Source organism: Callospermophilus lateralis, chromosome 15 (genome assembly GCF_048772815.1).
Source record: "Callospermophilus lateralis isolate mCalLat2 chromosome 15, mCalLat2.hap1, whole genome shotgun sequence".
NCBI classification, from domain to species: Eukaryota; Metazoa; Chordata; class Mammalia; order Rodentia; family Sciuridae; genus Callospermophilus; species Callospermophilus lateralis.
The window spans coordinates 20,251,878-20,270,093 of record NC_135319.1 but is presented as its reverse complement, the minus strand read 5'-3'; the positions used below and the strand labels follow the sequence as shown (position 1 = coordinate 20,270,093).

Below are 18,216 nucleotides of genomic sequence, written 5' to 3'. Positions count from 1 at the left end.
AGGGGAGGTAAGCACTGTGACCCAGGCAAATGCTTGAGACGTGTCTCTGTATCTAGACTTGCACTCTCATGCTCTTGGCATCACTATGAGAGAGGTTAGTTCTGGGCAGCCCATGTGCCCTAGAAGAAAAAAAGCATGGACTTGAATTGATCCTGAGACATGGAGCCATGCCCAGCCGAGCCTGCCTTACCCTGGTCTCCCTACTGACACACGGCTGAGAAGTAGATGCCTGTGCTAGTGTGGCCCTGAGATTTAATTGATAACAAAGCTCATTAGTGCAGACAGTGAGCATAACCTCATGTACTTGGTGCCCAGTCTGCCAGACAATGAGGAGACTGCTGTTTACACTTTCCTTGTGACTCTGACAACATGCATAAGACAAAGGGCTTATTGCTTCCATTTTATAGATGAGAAAACTGAGGCTCAGAAGATTGAAGGAACATGGCTAAGGTGTCAGCTCACAGATGATAGAGTCCAGATTGAATGCACATTTGCCTGACTGCAAAGCTGATGTGTGCACCAAACATGTTTCCATGAAGATCAACAGTCAGAACCAGAAGCAGCCCACTCCCTGTGCCAATGGTCCCATCAGCCTGGATGAGCAAAGTGCATCCTTTTATTTCATGACTTCACTTCTTGCAAGATACATCACAAGTTCTGGTCTGTTTTTTTCCAAATGACAACAGAGCTGCAGCATTGTGATGGCCTTGAGGCAGGCCAGGGAGCTCCCTCTGCCTCATCTGAGTTAGGTTTGCTCCTCTGCCACCTGTTAACTGTGAGAAGTCATGTGCCTGGAGAGATGGTGGCGCTCCCGGAAATACTCACGGCAAACAGGGCAGATGAGGGCCTCTTCCCTGCGCTTCTTAGAATGTGGGTCAGGTCCCACATGCTCCTTTTTGTGGTGGGATCGCATATGGAAGACCAGGTCAGAGGTCAGGCGAAAGGAGAGGCTGCACTTGGCACACCAGTTCTGGGTGGAGAAGCCCAGGGAGGTGATTGTGGGTGGCAGGAGGGCCCGTGAGGCTGTAGAAGATGTGGGTACCTGGGCCTGGGTGTGCTCCAGCCACAGCACAGGGGCACCCTGGAAAGTGCTGCAGAGCAGAGCATTCTGTGACAATGTGTGCAAGTTCCAGAAATCGCCCACCACAAGCTTGGAAGTTGACATTCGACCCCAACAAGGGATATCTAGAGTACTGAGAAATCCTGAGAGCTCCACTAGGGAGTCTGCAGATTCACCTGCTCGGAAGATGGAGGTTGGCCCAGGCCTCTCTGCTCGGCGCTTGGTGGGTTTGCTGAAGGCGCTCCTCTGCTCACCTTGGGCTGTGCCAGGCCACACAGAGGAGACTGTGCTGCCCACTGGGGCCCTGGGAACATCTTGGCTATGCTGCTGAGGGTCAGGATGGGCTGAAGCATCTTTGTGCTCCTTCTCCTGGTCACCCCCTAGTCTCTCATGGAGCTGTGGCATGTCCATGAAAGCACTCTGCCTCTCTTCCCCATGTGCCTTCCTGGGCAGTGGCTTGCCCAGTCTGGATTTGTCTGGTACTGTTGGCACAGGCAACTCAGCACTACTCACATCCAGGCCACCCCTACTTGTGGCAGTAACGGAGCCCAAGTGGTTTGTTTTCTCAAGCAGCACCTGCTTGTGACCCAAGCTCTGCTCAGGATCACTAATCCCCCATCTGTTTTCAGCTGAAGTGCTCAGAGGAGCCCCTTTCCCAGCAGCCATGATGATCAGCAGGGGCTGGGCAGGCTGAGCAAGGTGGACACTCCAGCAGCCATCAGTCTTCAGGGCTTTGGGGTTTTGAAGACCTGGTCTTCCCAGAAGGAGTCAGGAGATTGGCGAATTGCCAGTGATGAGTAGGCCAGACACACTCAGCCTCTGGGCTCTACGAGAGAGGAAGCAACAGGAAGTGAGACTGGCAGTGGTCATTCACCACATTATGGGGGCTGATGGCAGACAAGCCACCTGATTCCTGGGACCTCCACCACTGTTCATGAAATGGGAGAAGTGGCCATACCACCCCTGAGGATAGGATAGGATATTAAGATGGGATAGGATAGAATAGGAGAGGAGAGGAGAGGAGAGAGAAGGGGGGAGGGAAGGAGAGGGGAGGAGGAACTCAGATGACCCATTCAGCAGCAGCTGGAAAGCACCCAGAATAGAACAGCAGACTCCTGGCATAAATGGCTACTGGTAATTAGCCACAGGAAGGCTGATAATTGGAGAGGCTCTAGGAAAAGGGAAGGGAGCCTGCTCTAGAGGCAGAAGCTCCAGGGTTTTCTGGATCCTCTATCAACAAACAAACCCAGCCTGAGGAAGCTGCATACCACCAGGTCCTGTTCCAAACCCAGCTCCCTCAACTCGGAGTGTCAAGGGCCCAGGGAGGCCACAGCATCAGAAGGTCACAGCATTGGAGGACTGTGGACCTCAGATCTTGTTCCTCACTCCATCCCTTTCTCTACCTGCTCTAACTTTGACCCACTATTCCTCCGGCTGCAAGCTGGGTCTGTTTATCTTGCTTCACAGTCTGCCAGACAAGGTGCCCCTTGTCCACCTCACAGACCCTTCCTGCTTCTGGCTGGCTTCCTTAAATTTTCTCTGAACCAGTTTCTTATTAGATCACATGTCCCTACTACTTCCCCCATTCTCATCCTAGCACCATGTGAATAGGTGGTATCCATGATCACCCGAACAGTGGCTGCCTCTCAGTTCTATGTATTCTTGCCCAGTCAAGCTCCCTAGAATGATTGAAATGCCTCTCCTCTTCTGCAGCACCTAATCATGCCTTCACAGGACAGGTACCCAGGAAACCTTTGCTGAAGGAATAAATGAAGTGTCAGGGAATGGGTGTAGCAGACATTAAAAGTTTACTTTGTCCTCACAAAGTATGTGCTCCACAGCTCTGGCAAAGGCAGAAGTCACTATTGGCAGCATAAAGACTTCCTTTACTTTCCATGTCTGACGTAAGATCAAAAGATGAGGTCCCACGAAGGGTGTTTAGCTCTGTCCCATTCCCTCATCTCTTGTTGCCCTTGGTCTTGTACTTCCAGTGAGAACCTGTCCATTAGCAGCCAGTGTCAGCTGATTGATGTGACTGGGAAAAATGCTGAATCGCCTTTGGGTGTTGAGAGCGACTGTGAAGGTGAGGGCCACAGAAATGGCTCAGCCTGAAAGCACCCTTCCTTCAGGTGCTTGATTGTTCACACTCTGACCATAGCTAAATGAAGGAGAAGAGGGGTCAGAGCTGCCTAACGAGAGAATAAAACAAAAATGTTCACTGCAGTATTATTCATAGTGGCAAAAAACGACAACTAAATGAATGCCTGATTACAAAGACATGGTCAATAAATGATGATGTACAAACACGATGAAACATGCTACTTTGGAAAGTGACATTAACTAGTCTTATGATATAATGATAAAGAAAAAACAGGACCAAAGATTGTATATTTGGTGCAACTAGTCTGTGCAAAAAAAAAAAGCCAAAGGAGGAAAAAATCCTAGAAGGAAATAATGATAAATAGTATACAGAATAACTACAAGTTTTATTTTTTATTGATTCATTCTTTTATTCATTCAGCTAGCATTCACTGGGAGCCTCCTGCATACTGGCTTGTACTAGGGGCTGTGGTGACAGTGGTGACAAGGAAGCTGTGTTGGTTAGAGAGGACGGAGACCAGTGCCCAGGGAAGGGGTGGGAGAAGAGGGGAGGCAAGCCAGAAGAGAGTGGACCAGACTGCTTTTATAAATAAATGATTCATTTTAAAACTATGGCTGTAAAACTACAAATGTTTTACTAAAAAGAAATGTACACTATGATGTTAAGAACTGTAAACACATTTGTGGTATTTCTGCCAACAACAGAACATATGTACAACAGTGGTTCTATGAGACTGTTTCCCTTAGTGATGGCATAGTCAACCCAGTTGGTGTAACTTCACTCTGTGATGTTCACACCAATGACAAAATCACCTGATGATGCATTTCTCAGAATGTATGCTGTCATTAAGTGAAGAACGACTGTATATCGTAGAGCAAAACAATATACGCCATGGTGATCTTAGTATAAAGATGCTTTAGTCAGTTTTCTGTTGCTGTGACTAAAATATCTGACATAAACAACTTAAACAAGGAAAAGTTTATTTTGGCATATGGTTTCTGAGGATTCAGTCCATGATCAGCTGACTCCATTGTTTTGGGCCTGAGGTGACTGAGGACACTATGACGGATGAATGTGGTGGATGAAAGCTGCTCAGCTCGTGGAATTCCCGGAAGCAGAGGGAGAGGAAGAGGCCAGGGACAAAGTATACTCCCTAAGGACATGTTCCCAAGGCCCAGTCCCTTCAACCAGGTCCCACCTTCCATAGCACCCACTACCTTCCAGCGGTCCATTTAGTTATCAGTGGATTAACAGGTCAGAGTTCTCATGATTCAATCACTCCCACAATGCCCCCACCCGTGGACATTGCTGTACTGGGGACCAAGTCTTTGACACAGGAACTGTGGGATACATTTTCAGATCCAAATATAACAAATGAAATTTGGAGGAATTATTTTTTTTTCGATTTTCTAATATTTTAAAACTATGCTGGTCTCATTTTAACCTCTTGTTTTATTAAACTGTCAACCATGTTGAAAGGGACTGTGTCCTTTCCTGCTTGGTCTGGGCCAGAATTCTATCCTGGTATAGTTGCAGCCCAGGAAAGGTATTTTGATTTCAGGGACAATATTTTCCTATCTGCTTTGAAATCATCTCTGAGGGAAGCTTCCCTCCCATTCCTTACTCTTCCTTGGGAAGGAGGAGCACTCTAGAGTGCACTGGCTGGAATCTCCTGGAAGCTAAGGGACCTCAGAGCCAGGGCAGTTGGTATAGGTGGATGGCTGTATGTTGTAGCAGCTTTGGGGTCTGTTTATGCTGCCTGGAGAAACCTCACCTTAGCCAAACTGGGCCTCAGATCTGAACAGGCATCCAACCCTTGGAACCACAGAAACAAAAGGAGAGTTTTAGAGGAAAGAGGAAAAAAAAATGCCCAAGAAATCTTTGCAAATGAAATCAGAGGTCAGAGGCTTGGAAAAGTCCCCCTCTTAGAACAGACCAGATAAAGAAAAAATACCAGAGGCATCAGGAGAGTCCTACCACATTAGCCTCTATGCCTGAACTGTTCAGTGCGCCCTGAGCTCAGGAAGTGATTACCTTCTTCTCAGCTCTAAAAATGGGACACATAGTTTTGTAGCAGAACAGAATGACAGCTATCAGGATACTTCATGATATAAATATATAAGTCACCATTTATCAGCTGCATGTGACCCATGTCAGAGGCTTAATGAACTTGATTTCATTTAAATTTCACAGCAACCACATGAAGGAGGTTGCATGTCTCAATTCAAGTGCCTTTATCTCCAACCTGCCACATTCCATCTCACAAAAACCCATCATGGTGTTCCAGCTTTTCAGACCATGTGGATCTGGACACCTGCAAGAACTGGTTTAGGTATCCTGCAACTTCATGCTTAATTGATTCCATCCTCCAAATCTTCAGAAGAGGAAGGAAAAAAAGGAGGATGAGGAAGAAAAGAAGGAGATGAATCTACAATAATAAAGAGAAAGAGAAAAGAAAAGATCCATCTTTGGATTTTGTCCACATCTCCCTGATGCCTAACACCTGTCAGATGAACACTGCAGATGTGAGATCTCATCTCCAGATCATGTCATATCTTAGCCAGAGGGTTCTTTGGGCCAGGAGCCTTGCCAACTCACAAAGTGTTCAGTGCTTATTGGCTCTTCTTTCCTGTGGATATGTGCCACTATCCTATGCACCTGCAAGGTCATTCTCTGTCCAGATGTTCCCTAGGCAGAATAGAGCTGCTCCTTCCTCTTTCTCATCCCACACACACCAGCTGCCCTAAGCAGTGATGGATCTATGTGGTCCTTGTTCTCCTTGTCCTCAGCCTAATATGAAAAGTGCCTTTGTTATTCTCATCTCTCCTCAATAGCCTCAGCTCATCCTGGGCTCTGTGCCCTTAGACTCTTTACTGGTCCTCGTCACTCCATCATTGAGCATGTCCTAAGAAAGGACTCTTCTTTCCATCTTTGGTTCTTTTCACTCTGACTCCAACAAGACTTCCCTCTGAATTGTACAGATATCATTCAGAACCACCCTATGTTCTTCATATTTGAAAGACTTATTGAATTCCAAGGCTCCCCAACCACTTTCAGAGTACTTAGATCATGGGATCAAGAAGTGATGTTCTTGGACACTTTCTGACACTGAGCTCCCCAAGTTTGCAGGGGTGGGTATCTTTCCATGCCTGTTCTTTCCTACCATGGTGAATACTTGCTTCTAAAGCTCCCAATCCTCCTAGGCCTCCAACCATTGTGCTCCTACTGATAACATGCTGCAAAGGGTGCATTATGGTGAATGAAGACTCGCCCAGCCCACAGTGGGGAAAGCATGTGCTTGTTACCCAGCTCTGGATAGACTATTTCAACCTTTGGGAAGCTCTGGCCACTTCTTTCACATGACCTTGCTATCTATACCTTAGCTGGGAGTTCTAACTAACTGTTAAGCTCTATATCCACAGAGATCAAATGCATGGGCTCTAGGGCCAGAAGGCCTGGACTCCAATCAGGCTCTAGCCTGTGACCTTAGCAGGGTACTCATCTTCTCAATGCCTTTGTTTCCTCATCTGTAAAAAGGATCACCTTGGTGCCCACTTCACTGAATTGTTGTAAAGACTATATGGATCAATATATTTAAAGTTCTAAAGAGCTTGGTTCAACACACAGTATGGAGATATGTTATGATTCCATTGAATAACAGAAATGTGGCTGGAGGTTAGAGTCATTTAGAGTCATTTCATGGCCACGTTTCTATTTTTTTCAGTTCCCAAGGTCTAGTATACAACGGTGTTTAAAGAATGGCCAAATGGCCTGCACATTCTTCTCCTTCCCCTTAATAAACAATTGAATAGCCTTGTTTGCCTGAAATTTGTAAAGGTACTCTCCTGCTTACATCAACTGGCCAACCCTAAGTGCTCTCAGCTAAAGCGTGAAAAACAGACCCGATTTGGTGACATCGTGTATACTGCCAGGCTCCTCTTTGTTGAGTCTGCTTTTCTCTTTAGCTAATAGAAACAATAGCAGATAAGTCTTCTGTGCTTCTAATCCCTTGGTGTCTCTAGTCTCTGGAGAGACTTCTCAGACCCTTTTGGAAGATTCCAGAGGATAGGTAGGCATAAAATTCTTCTGCATAGGGACTGTGAGTTCATGGGTTTTACTAAGAAGGCAATATGCATGTGTCTTGGCATCTCTCTGGCCTTGGCACCCTGAGAAAATTAAAAATAAAGAGTTGTTCCAGCTTTTCTGGTATTGACTGGTGGTGCCAGAGTTGGAGAGAAGAGGGCTTCCAGCCCAGCCCCCAGAGATCCCACATTCAGGTATGGATGGACCACTCTAAGAAGCAATGCCTGCAGGGCTCAAGCAAAGCCAAGTGCAGGATTGTCAGGATACAGCCAGTCCCAGGTCCACAGTGAGGATGGACTTGGTGCCAACACAACTTGGTCCTGTGGACCCACATAAGAGTACATGTGATCTCATCACCCACTCAAGTGCCCAAGAGTTTGCAGAAGTAGAGCTAATGAAAACAGAGGATAAAAACAGTGCTTCAAAGGGGCACTGCTCTGTGAGTGTTTCAAATATGAAATAGTGTTTCAAAGATGGCCAGAAACTAACATAAGATGCAGCATTCTAACAAACATCACCAACTGGCAAACAAGCGGGGCTAGCTGGAGCAATAGTACAGATATAACAAACACCTAAGCACTCGGGTTCCAGGAGATAACTTGGGTTGCAGGCTGAGCCTGGCCACTTACTAGTTGCTGGATCTTGAACAACCAGTCTGGGCTTCAGTCTCCTTAGAAGTAAATCAGGATGGGGCCATCTTCACTTCAAGGTGTTCCTGATTGGATCAAGCAGAACTCTGCAGGAGCAGTAGCTAGAGCCCCCAAACTGGCAGCTGTGATTTGTAATACAATTAAAAAAGAAATGCAGATCCTGCTGGGGTAAAGTCCATGGGTTATACTTAGGATTGCTTGGTTAGAACCTCTCACATGCCAGCAACAGCATCATCTTAGAAAGGACGATGACATTCTTACAGAGATACAGATTATTTAATAAAAGAAAATAAGCAGTGATGGATCTATGTGGTCCTTGTTTTAAACCACTAAAGCTTAAGGCTTAGCTTTGCATTTTTTAAGCTGGTGTGATTATCTTTTTTAAAAAATATAAAGTTGTCACCTCTTTGATTTCTGAAAAAGATTCTGCTAAGCAAAGCAGACATGTGATTCTAAATCATTTAAAAAACATTTCAATCACTGCCCCCACTAGAAATTCTGATTCAATGGAGATCACTAGTTTGATTACTTAAAAGGCAATTGAACTCTTCAGTCCAGAGAAGTCTCCCAAATCAAAGTTTCATGCATATGCCTATGAATTTGTCAAATATTCTGTGACATAAACTGAGAAAATTCTAAGCACACTGAAATCCTCCTCCATCCTATTTAATTTCTGCTCATTTCCGTGTGATTTTCCTATTGCCAAATTTCCATTTCTGTGTAAAAAGAAAAGTAAAATTAGCTAAATTATCGTTAAAGATCACAATAAAGTATAATTAGAGTAAATTATTTCTAAGAAGATTTAGTTGGTAATTAACCTCTTAAAACAAACAAGGGTTCTTTTATGACATGATATATGTATCGTGTGTGTTTGAATCTATAACATATATCATAAAATATTAAAAATGAAATTTTGTCTCTGAAGAAATTAAAATTTTTAGCAAGAAACAAAAAAATGGCTTCACTATCCATTACTTCTACTGTTTTCTCCAAAAATGGATCAGATTTGCTTTTTTAGATTCTTTATTTGTTATCCTTCATATTAGCATAAAATAGTGTCCCTTTGGTTCTCTATCAAATGTACATAAAAACATTAATATCAACCGCCACAATTATTGTTATAAAATGTCTAATGTCTCAATTGGCAGTATTGATGTCAATTAATGGCTTTACACCAGTAGCACTGACAAACATTTAGTTTAGAAATTTACTATTTCTTTCTCATTTCCATTCCCACCCAAAGGCTTCAAGGACACAGCCCTGGCTCCCATTGTCTTCCCACCATCCAGCTCTGAAACCCAGCCCATCTTTCCCCACAACCTGGCACTGCAAAACTTGCCCAGAAGGCAGGCAGTGGGTGACATTGTCCCCGAAATGATGCTACAAGAATTAGCTTCCTGGTGTGCTTGCTGTCTGTGCCTATTAGTGAGGAAAACATGTCAAGAAAAGGATTTTCTCAGCGTCTTGCCCCTGAAATCAGGTGTTTTCTTTCCACTCACCCTAAAGCTCAAGAGACTTGAAATTTGATAATTTATGTATTTTTCCCTTGACAGACACTAAACAAATTACATGTCCAGATCTTTGAAAATAATCCGTTGGAAAAAAGATCTGGAACTGATATGCATGTCTCTTATCCCAGCGTCCAGCAGAAGCCTGGCTGAGAATAACAGAGTAACACCGGATAAATGGAGTAAAGTATGCACGGATGGATGGATGGATGCAAGAAATGCAGCCTCAAAGTCAACATAGGATAAAATCAAAGACAGAATTCTTGTGCGAAGGAAAGAAGTGGGGAAGAGGGAGAGGGAAGGAAGTGGGGAAGAGAGAGAAAACAGAATAGGAGGGCAGGGGAAATCGTCAAGAAAGAAGAGAGAGGGAAAAAAAAAAGTGTGAGAGAGACGCAGGAAGAGACACGCAGAAGAGAAAGAAGAGAAGATGGGACCCAGAGAGGATTCTGGAGAGAGGTGGAGGGAGCTTACTACAGAGGTACATTGGTAAGGGAAAACCCCGCCAGGCCGTCAAAGGCAGGACTCAAGAATTATGCTCCGGGTAAAAGAAAAGACAGGGAGATGCTTCCCGCCCGCCTGTCGTCTCACCTAGTCTCTCCAGAAGCAATGGTCAGGGGTTCCAGGCGCCAGGTACCGGTCCCGGGCGCTGGGTGCACGGCTCTGAACTTGGACCCAGAGCCCTCGGGATTGCAGACCCCGCCTTCCCGGGCGGTTCTCGTCTCCGGGGCGGGACCTCTGCGTCCCTCGGCCCTCTGTGTCCCTACCCAGTGTCAACCAGACAGCCTTTCAGGTGGGCGGAGCCTGGCGCAACTGGACGACCCGACTGGGAACCCAACTTGCTGGAACTGGGCTTGCCACCCTTCAGCACTGCAGCGACCATTCCTCCTCGGTGGTTCGGATGCGGTGATCCCGGCCCGCCGACTCCTCAGGCTCAGGTCGGTGCTGGGTTCCGAGCGTGCTGGACGCGCAGGGAAGTTCTTGTCCACAGCGGTGGCTTTCAGAGGGATCGCCCCATTTCCTGCGGCTCTTTAGCCAAGCGCCTAGACCATTCCATTCTTGGATTCGCGCTGCCTGGGCGACTGCTGTTGTGCCGGCAAGGCGATGTGTCCAGTGCCTACGCCGCCAGGACTCCGTAGCGCCGGGGTCCCCTTCTTCATCAGCGAACGTTGGCCACAGGAGCCACTTCTCCGCAGAGTCCTGGGGAGTCTTCCAGTTCTTCGCTGGGGTGGTCCAGCTGCCTTTCCCTCTGTCTTATGCGAGTCTCCCCAGTTGTGGAACGGTCTCACTGTGCCAGACTGGGGCGAGTTCCACGACCACAGAGTATCTAGAAGTGTCCGGAGGCGCAATGGCTGTGGCTGGTGGTTTGGGGTGAGAAAGAAAGGGATGCACACTGCCTGGAATGGCCTTGAATGAGTGCTAAGGACTTCCCCCCCTGTAGTGGAGATGTGGGGAGGTGAGGGAAGAATCTTAAGAAAACAGAGTGCTCGATTGTAGTCAGCTATATATGGATCTTGATTTGAGCATAGGGTGCATATTCTCCTTTTGGGAAAGGGAGAATCCTTGAAACTACCCTGAGTCCCTGCTCCCTCATTCATTCACATAATAAATGTTCTCATGCCAGTGGTAGTCGGGGATGTACAGATATAAGGTAAGGAAGCTCTGAGCTTTACCCCCAAGGTTTTGGAGAGTTTGTTACAGTGATAAAATAGGAAAGGAGAAAATGAAGTCTGAGATGGGGAAAACCATATTCAATATCCATGAAAAACATCTGAGGATGTTTTCAGAAGCAAAACTTCTTGATGGAACAGAGCTAATTGATGAATATAGAAAGGAGTCATCTTTTTCCAAATGTGAGCACTCCCATAAACCTTACTGAAATTGTAAGCATCAAGGACTGAGAAACAAATTTTAAAAGTTACCAGCTCATAACATAGGTTTACCCATGAGGAACTGACGATCTAATCAACAGTACTGTTCTCATGGGCACCAGGATATCTTTTCTCCATGGGGCCTCTAAAATAATGTGTCCATTTACTATTCTGCATGTAAAGGCACTATTGTTCATGACTGAGCCTCAAATAAAGATATTTCCAGATGTGCATAGCTTTAGTTTACCAATTGCATAATATTAGTTAACAAATACAATTATGCGAAGGAGTAAGATGAATAACTAAATATTGAAAATAATGACAATCTTCAATATCTTTGAAAAGAAAAGAAGAAATGAAAGAGGGCTGGGGAGAAAGAGTAAGAGGGTTGAGTAGGTACAAGAGAGTCTCAACCAAACAGATGGGGAGTTCCTGAGCCACTAGAGAAGTCTGAGAATTCCTGTCAGGAGCTTCCAAATCCCTGCTGGGCTAAGCCATTGGTTAGAAGCAGCATGGGATGGGGTTGTCTTACTAGGGACTTGTGTAGGGGTGGGGTTGGATTCTTAGAACATTCCCCCCCAAAAGAATGATACCCTCCACCATCAGATCTGAATAGTTATGTCATGTGGTAACAACAAGGACAATGAACTTAATTTACCAGGTAAAACTTTGAGTTTGACACTGTTCAACCCCAGGGCTGCAAAGACACAGGGATACTGTTTATTGATCCCAAATTAAGAACTTACAGAAATCAATCTCTGGAGAGAGTTTGGACATTTTATTATTCATGTGCCCCTGGGTGCCTGCAAGCAGGGGGAATTTTACAAGATAGGTTGCATGCTAATTGCACATATGAACCAAATCAGATGTTTAATAAGTACCTTCCTTTATTTCACATCCAAAATTTCTCTGCTTTGCTCTCCATCTAAGGTTGGGAGAAAAGTGTCTAGTTTCTCTTTTCCTTACCCATGTTTTCACGTTCTTTGAAGTCCTTATCTCACAGCCAGGAATACTAAGTGTTCTAAGGCACTGACTGTGTTTACCCCAACGGTCATTTAAAAACAGTCTAGCTGTTATGGTTAGATGTGGTGTCCTCAAAAACTCACGTGTGAGATAATGCAAGAAGTTTTGGAGGAAAAATGATTGGGTCATAATTTTAACTTTATCTATGAATTAATCTCTGATGGGATTAATTGAGTGGCAGCTGGATGCAAGTGGTGGGGTGTGGCTGGAGGAAGTGGTTCATTGGGGCATGGCTATGGGGTATATATTTTGTGTCTGGAGAGTGGAATCTTTCTCTGCTTTCTTTTTTTTTTTTTTGCTTTTTTTATTGGTTATTCAAAACATTACAAAGATTGCAGAATCACAAATACAACAGTTACTAATATGGTATTATGTACAAATGTGGATGTGTAACCGATGTGATTCTTTCTCTGCTTTCTGATGATGATATGAGCTGCTTCCCTTTGCCATGCTCTTCCACCATGATGTTCTATCTCACCTTGAGCCCAGAGTAATGGAGCCACCATCTATGGACTAGGACTTTTGGAACCTTGAGCCCTCAAATAAACCTTTTTTTCTCTACAATTGTGGTGGTCGGGTTGTTTTGTCATAGAAACAAAACAAGCTGACTAAAACACTAGCAAAATACCTTTAAAAAGAGACACATCTAATACACAAGGACATGAAAAAAATTGAACAGAAAATAGTCAGAGACAATATGTCAGGTATGCTGGGCAGACCAAAAGAAACATGGAGTTTTTAATAGAGGAAAACACTTTTAGAGGCAAAGAGTTCCTAATGGGAGGATTCCTTTCTCCAGAAACTTCCCAAAATTCTAAACCTGTACACTCATAATAATTTTTTTAAAAGATACACTATAGAGAGTCATTGTCATGTTCTCTATTACACAGAGAAATTAAGACATGCATATTTCAAGTAAGACAAAATATTCCTACATTTAGGAAGATTTGAACAACACAATTTATAAACTTGGTTTAATGGGCTTATAAAGAATCCTCTCCTAAATTATGTATAGAAATGAATGTAAATTTAATTGAAAGAATAGTATCATACAGAGCATGTTCTCTGATCATAATACAATTAGGTTAGAAGTCAATGAAAAAAGATTTAAAGAAAACATTCAATGGGGGCTGGGTGTGGTGTATTGCTGCAGCTCTGGAGGCTGAGGCAGGAGGATTTCGAGTTCTGAGCCAGTCTAAGCAATTTAGCAAGGCCATGAGCAACACAGTGAGACCCTATCTCTAAATAAAATATAAAAAGGGCTGAAGACGTCACTCAGTGGTTTAAGCGCTGTGGGAAGCCATTCTCACACGTGATTGGGCACCTCCCTGATTAGGTGTGAGGCTTTCTGGCTAAACTGTGTTGGAACTAATCCCCACCCTTTCTAGGTGCTAGAGCCCATCTGTGTGGGGGTGTGACTGACCATTGACCCTGAGACCAATCTCTGACCCCGACCTTGGAATGCTGTCCCCCTCGACCTTCATTGGATGGAATTTTCCCCTGAATTTCTTGTTCCCCAATAAAAGGCCACTCTCTGGCGTGCCCTGCCTCTCTCTCCTGTTAGTCTGTGTAACCTCGCTGCCCCACCGGGTGGCTCCAGGCAGGAGCCAGAGGGAGCGCCGTCTCAGACCTGGTCAAAGAAAAAGGTAAATTGAGTTTTGTGTGTTTATTTTGATCTCACTAGTTAACTTCTATGCTTCGAACCTCTAGTATGAAGCTAGCGTGCTGGTCGCGGGGTTGAAAGCGCCCCGTGTTCAATCACTGGTAACAAACAAACACAGACAATGAAAATTTTAAATCATAAATATGCATAATTACACAAAAAGAACTTACTGCAATTAAAATTTAAAAAAATTAAAGATAATAAAATATTTCATCTGAAAATTTATGGGGTACAGTGAAAAGGAAAATTTGTGGAACAAAAGGCTAATGCTACCAAAAAGAAGGGGTGAAAATAAATCAGCTAATAATCAAAATAAAATCATTAGGAAATGAGTAGTAAAATAAGCACATAAAGTGAAAGGGAGAAGCTTATAAAGAAAGAACAGATTAGTTAAAAAGAACAATGACTTCCACGGACATGGCCTTTCCTCCACGAGTTTCTGCTGCTACTAAGGACAGCGGAAAAGGTACAACTGGATCCAGAGGGTGCAGCTCAGGACACAACCTGGGTCATGACATCTCCATTATTTACTTGGTCCTGGCCAAATTAATGACCCTCTGGTACTGCCTCCAGATACCTTCAGTTTTCAATCACACAAGCCTCTTCCTGATGTTCAAGTCTCCCCATGAAATACCTCATAGGACCCCCCACCCCAGCCCCTGCTTTCCTTGCCTGTCTGATGCACAGACCCTGTGAGCACAATAAAAAGGTTCTTGTTTGACATCTCCAAGTTTGGGTGCTTGTTACTCTGCAGTGGATAATGGGACTGTCCCCTATTTACAGAGAATTTAGGCAACACAGTCTTCATCTCCTTCTATATTCTGCCATGACTCCAGCATTCACCCAAATGACCCTTCTATTTCCAACCCACTGGATTCCCAATCCCTGACCCCTCACCCACAGTGATGTCCTAATCTTAGCCACTTCCACTTTCCTCCCTGGCTAATTAAACTTAAAGACCAGCTAATAGGCGCTGGTCTGAAAGACAAGGAAGTCTCATCTTACAAGCCCTCCAAGGATCCCTATGACTGCCTTTTGGTATTGTCTCCATGCAGGGCATTGAGCAGGGCTGAAGGTCACAAAGTCACTATGTCAATCTTTCTATCAATCATAACAACAGAGAATTTTGTTCCATCATTGGGGAAGAGCTACTTAGTAACTGGTAGGAGGACACCCAGAGAAGCTGCTATCCCAGTCTTGGTGTTTGGGCAGAAACCTGCTAGACAATCAAAGTGACAGGGAGGATAAAGGAAGGCCTGTGGATCCTGGACATAGGCAGAGGCAGCAGAGAGGCTGGAGGTGGCCTGTGCCCAGCTTACCTGTGACCCAAGAAAGAGATAGGTCATAGGGAATTGCAAGAAAAAGTTAGACTGCTGTTCTCTGGTGCCTAAATTTACTCTTTTCCTACTTCTGCTGTCTTCACCATTGTTTATGTTGTAGATCTCAGGAAACATTTCCTGATTTAAGAAACACAAATGTATCTGGCCTGGCATCTAGAAGTTTCCAAGATCATGAAAGACAAAGCACAAGGCCAACTGTTGCCTAAGGGTAAGGAACCATGCCAAGATGTCTCTGATATCTACTTTGTCCTGGACAAGGGAGTGGCCCTTTCTGGCCCTGCCTCCAGGTGGACCTTAGAGAACAATAGGGCCTCAGTCACTGTAGGCAGGACATGGTTTTATAGGACCACAACTTCTGCAAGAGGACAGGCAGAGCCTGTCTGTTGAAAGACTCCAGGGATGATCCTCAGCAGTTATTGCCCATAAGGAGAGAATACAATATAGGGAAACTGGATGGCTCTGTCCCTCCAGCAACCTGGTCCAGATCTTGCTCCCACATGCCCCTCAGTCAGCTGAAGGTTATGAGCTGCCATCTTAGCCACGTGGGAGGTTCATTGCTGGCTTCTCTGGGGAGTGCTCTGTGGCCTCTGCTGGGCACTCTCCTAGTGCCATTTCTCAGAAGATCCTGTACTTTGTTGCTTCTGATGTTTTGCTTCATCCTTCCCCACATGGACCGCCAAGGCACAATCCCTGCGCTGACAGAAGCAGGTGGCTCTGCCTTAATGAGGCCCAAGGGAAGCTGGACTGTGCCTTAAGCACCCGATGGCTGTCACTGAAGGAAAGAGAACGTGTTTGTCCCTTGTGAGATCTACTGGGTTTCTTTCTCAGCCCTGACTGCTGCTCTGGAAATGAACATGTACTTCACCAGAGCAGTGGGGCAACCCTCAGAAGCTTGTGGAGGCACTTGCTGGTCTCCAAGCCCTTCTTTCCCCTGCATGTTGGGCATTTTCTAAACAGCCTGATGTGTAGCTGTTTTCTGTCTGATGTCCCCATCTGGGGTGAGCTCCTAGATTGATCGTGTTTCCAGAGGCTGTTAGAGGTGATAAGACCTGGGATGTCTGGGCTGTGCTCTTTTCACTGTCCCAGTCTCAGCTCCCCTGATATTTATCTTTTTCCATGGATTTGGATTCTAACCATTCCTTGAACATGGCCTCATTCCAGCACTTATAAGTAAAGTCAGTCATCTAGGGAACTATCCTGCCCCATGGGAAAAAAATCCTCTTTGCTGTCTAGCCCAGAGACTTCTGAGATGCCCTTTGATTCTTAGCAAAGACAAAGGGTGGTGGTTCCCATTTGAACACTAGGATTAGGAGAGGGAGAGTCATTGTGGAATGCACAGCCTCCTTGGGCCAGTTCTTTCAGTGAATGGCTGTTACTTTTAAGGATCCTTTCAGCTGCCACCCACCTTTGCACCTGCCCTGTTCACTCCCTTACCACTCTACTGGGAGTCAGTGAGGTCCAGGGAAGCCCTAGGATATATAGAAAGGGCTATGGAACAGGTTAGGGATGTGAACTGACATTAACTGAACTGAATACAATTGCTGTGGGCATTGTCTGCACATACCATAGGTGGCAGACCAGTGCAAGGGCAGTCTGGAGATAATGGGAGTGATACTGGCAAATGGTCCTTCAGCCGCACACTTGATCAGGTGTCTATGAACCTTCTCTCTCAACCCTGTATCATGAAGCCTCATACCAGATCCCTATTACCTTTTCTCTTGGCCAAAATATTCCTACCTGTCCAGCAATGTCCTCAGGTCTTTGTAAAAACCTCTGTATTTAACTCACCAAAGGCTGTTATTCTTTGTAAAAAAAAAAAAAAAAATGCAATCAACCAACCAAGTTAGGCCCCACATTTCATGATGAATGTAATGAATTGAGGTGTGGAAGAGCTGCTCCTTTTCCAGAGCACCCATTATTGCTCTGGGAGTGATTCTCCAAATCTCTAAATGGGGCAAAATCCGACTGCTGAGTCTACAGCCCCCCTACTCCCAGAGTTGGATCTTTCTCTTCCATTTCCTTGGATTTTACTTGGCATATATTTCTGGAATGTAGCGAGGCCACTAACACCCAACTGTGAGGCAGATGTGCTGCCAGGGAGTGAGAGGCCTGAAAGGTAGAGAGATACTCAGGTCTATCATCAGTGCAGCTGGTGTGACCCAGATATGGAGGCCTGGCTGTGGCAGCTAAGGATAATGCAGGAAAGAGAAGTTGAGGAAGGGACAAAAATTAGCAATTCCTGGAATGAATGCTCTAAATGTCAAAGGTATGTGATCTTAAGAAAACCTCCAATCCCTACACACATAATACAAGCCATTCCAGCTAACCCCTTCTTCTTGGAAACTTGGGGGACAGTATGGCTACTACTATGCTTCCAATGGAATCGATGCTGATTACAAACCATAGCAGTGCATTTTTTTTCTGTACTTGCTTCAGAGAAATCTAAACACAAAGTCTAAATATAACCTCCAAGGAGATGGGGGAGAGTAGACAATAGTTCACAATCCAGATGGACTAGGGAAAAGTAGACTGACTACCTGTGTGGTGGCCTCTTCTGAGTAGTTCAGGACCACATATGAGGCTTCCAGACTTGTTGCCTGGCACCTGGGTAGTCACACAGACACAGGTACAAGTTCTGAGTGGTGGGAACTTGCATGCAAAATAGGTCTGATGAGGTCCATGCATATTTTCTGGTGACAAAGGACAAACGGAAGAGATTTGCCTGCTCCAGGGAAATGCAGAGGATCTTCTGAAATCCCCTGGGCTGGGTAACTCTGTGAGACATCTAGAAAGAAAGACTCACTTCCAGAAGGGATTTCACCTTCTTCTAGAAAACATTTGAATTTGGGAATCCAAGAAATGGAAATCAAAGACCTGCAGTGCAGAAAATGAAAATTCCAAGTATTTCTCTTTGCAAAAT

The 18,216-nt window shown here is 45.0% G+C and overlaps 1 protein-coding gene across 1 annotated transcript in view; it reads right to left on the bottom strand.

The window, feature by feature from the left end:
* Positions 1–769: 769 nt before the first annotated feature.
* The window catches only part of Znf488 (zinc finger protein 488), a 41,631-nt gene continuing 24,184 nt past the window's right edge, over positions 770–18,216 (bottom strand). The window contains exon 7 of the mRNA XM_076835201.1: positions 770–1,750. Coding sequence (XP_076691316.1) covers positions 770–1,750 — 981 coding nt within the window. The remainder of the gene's footprint in view (positions 1,751–18,216) is intronic.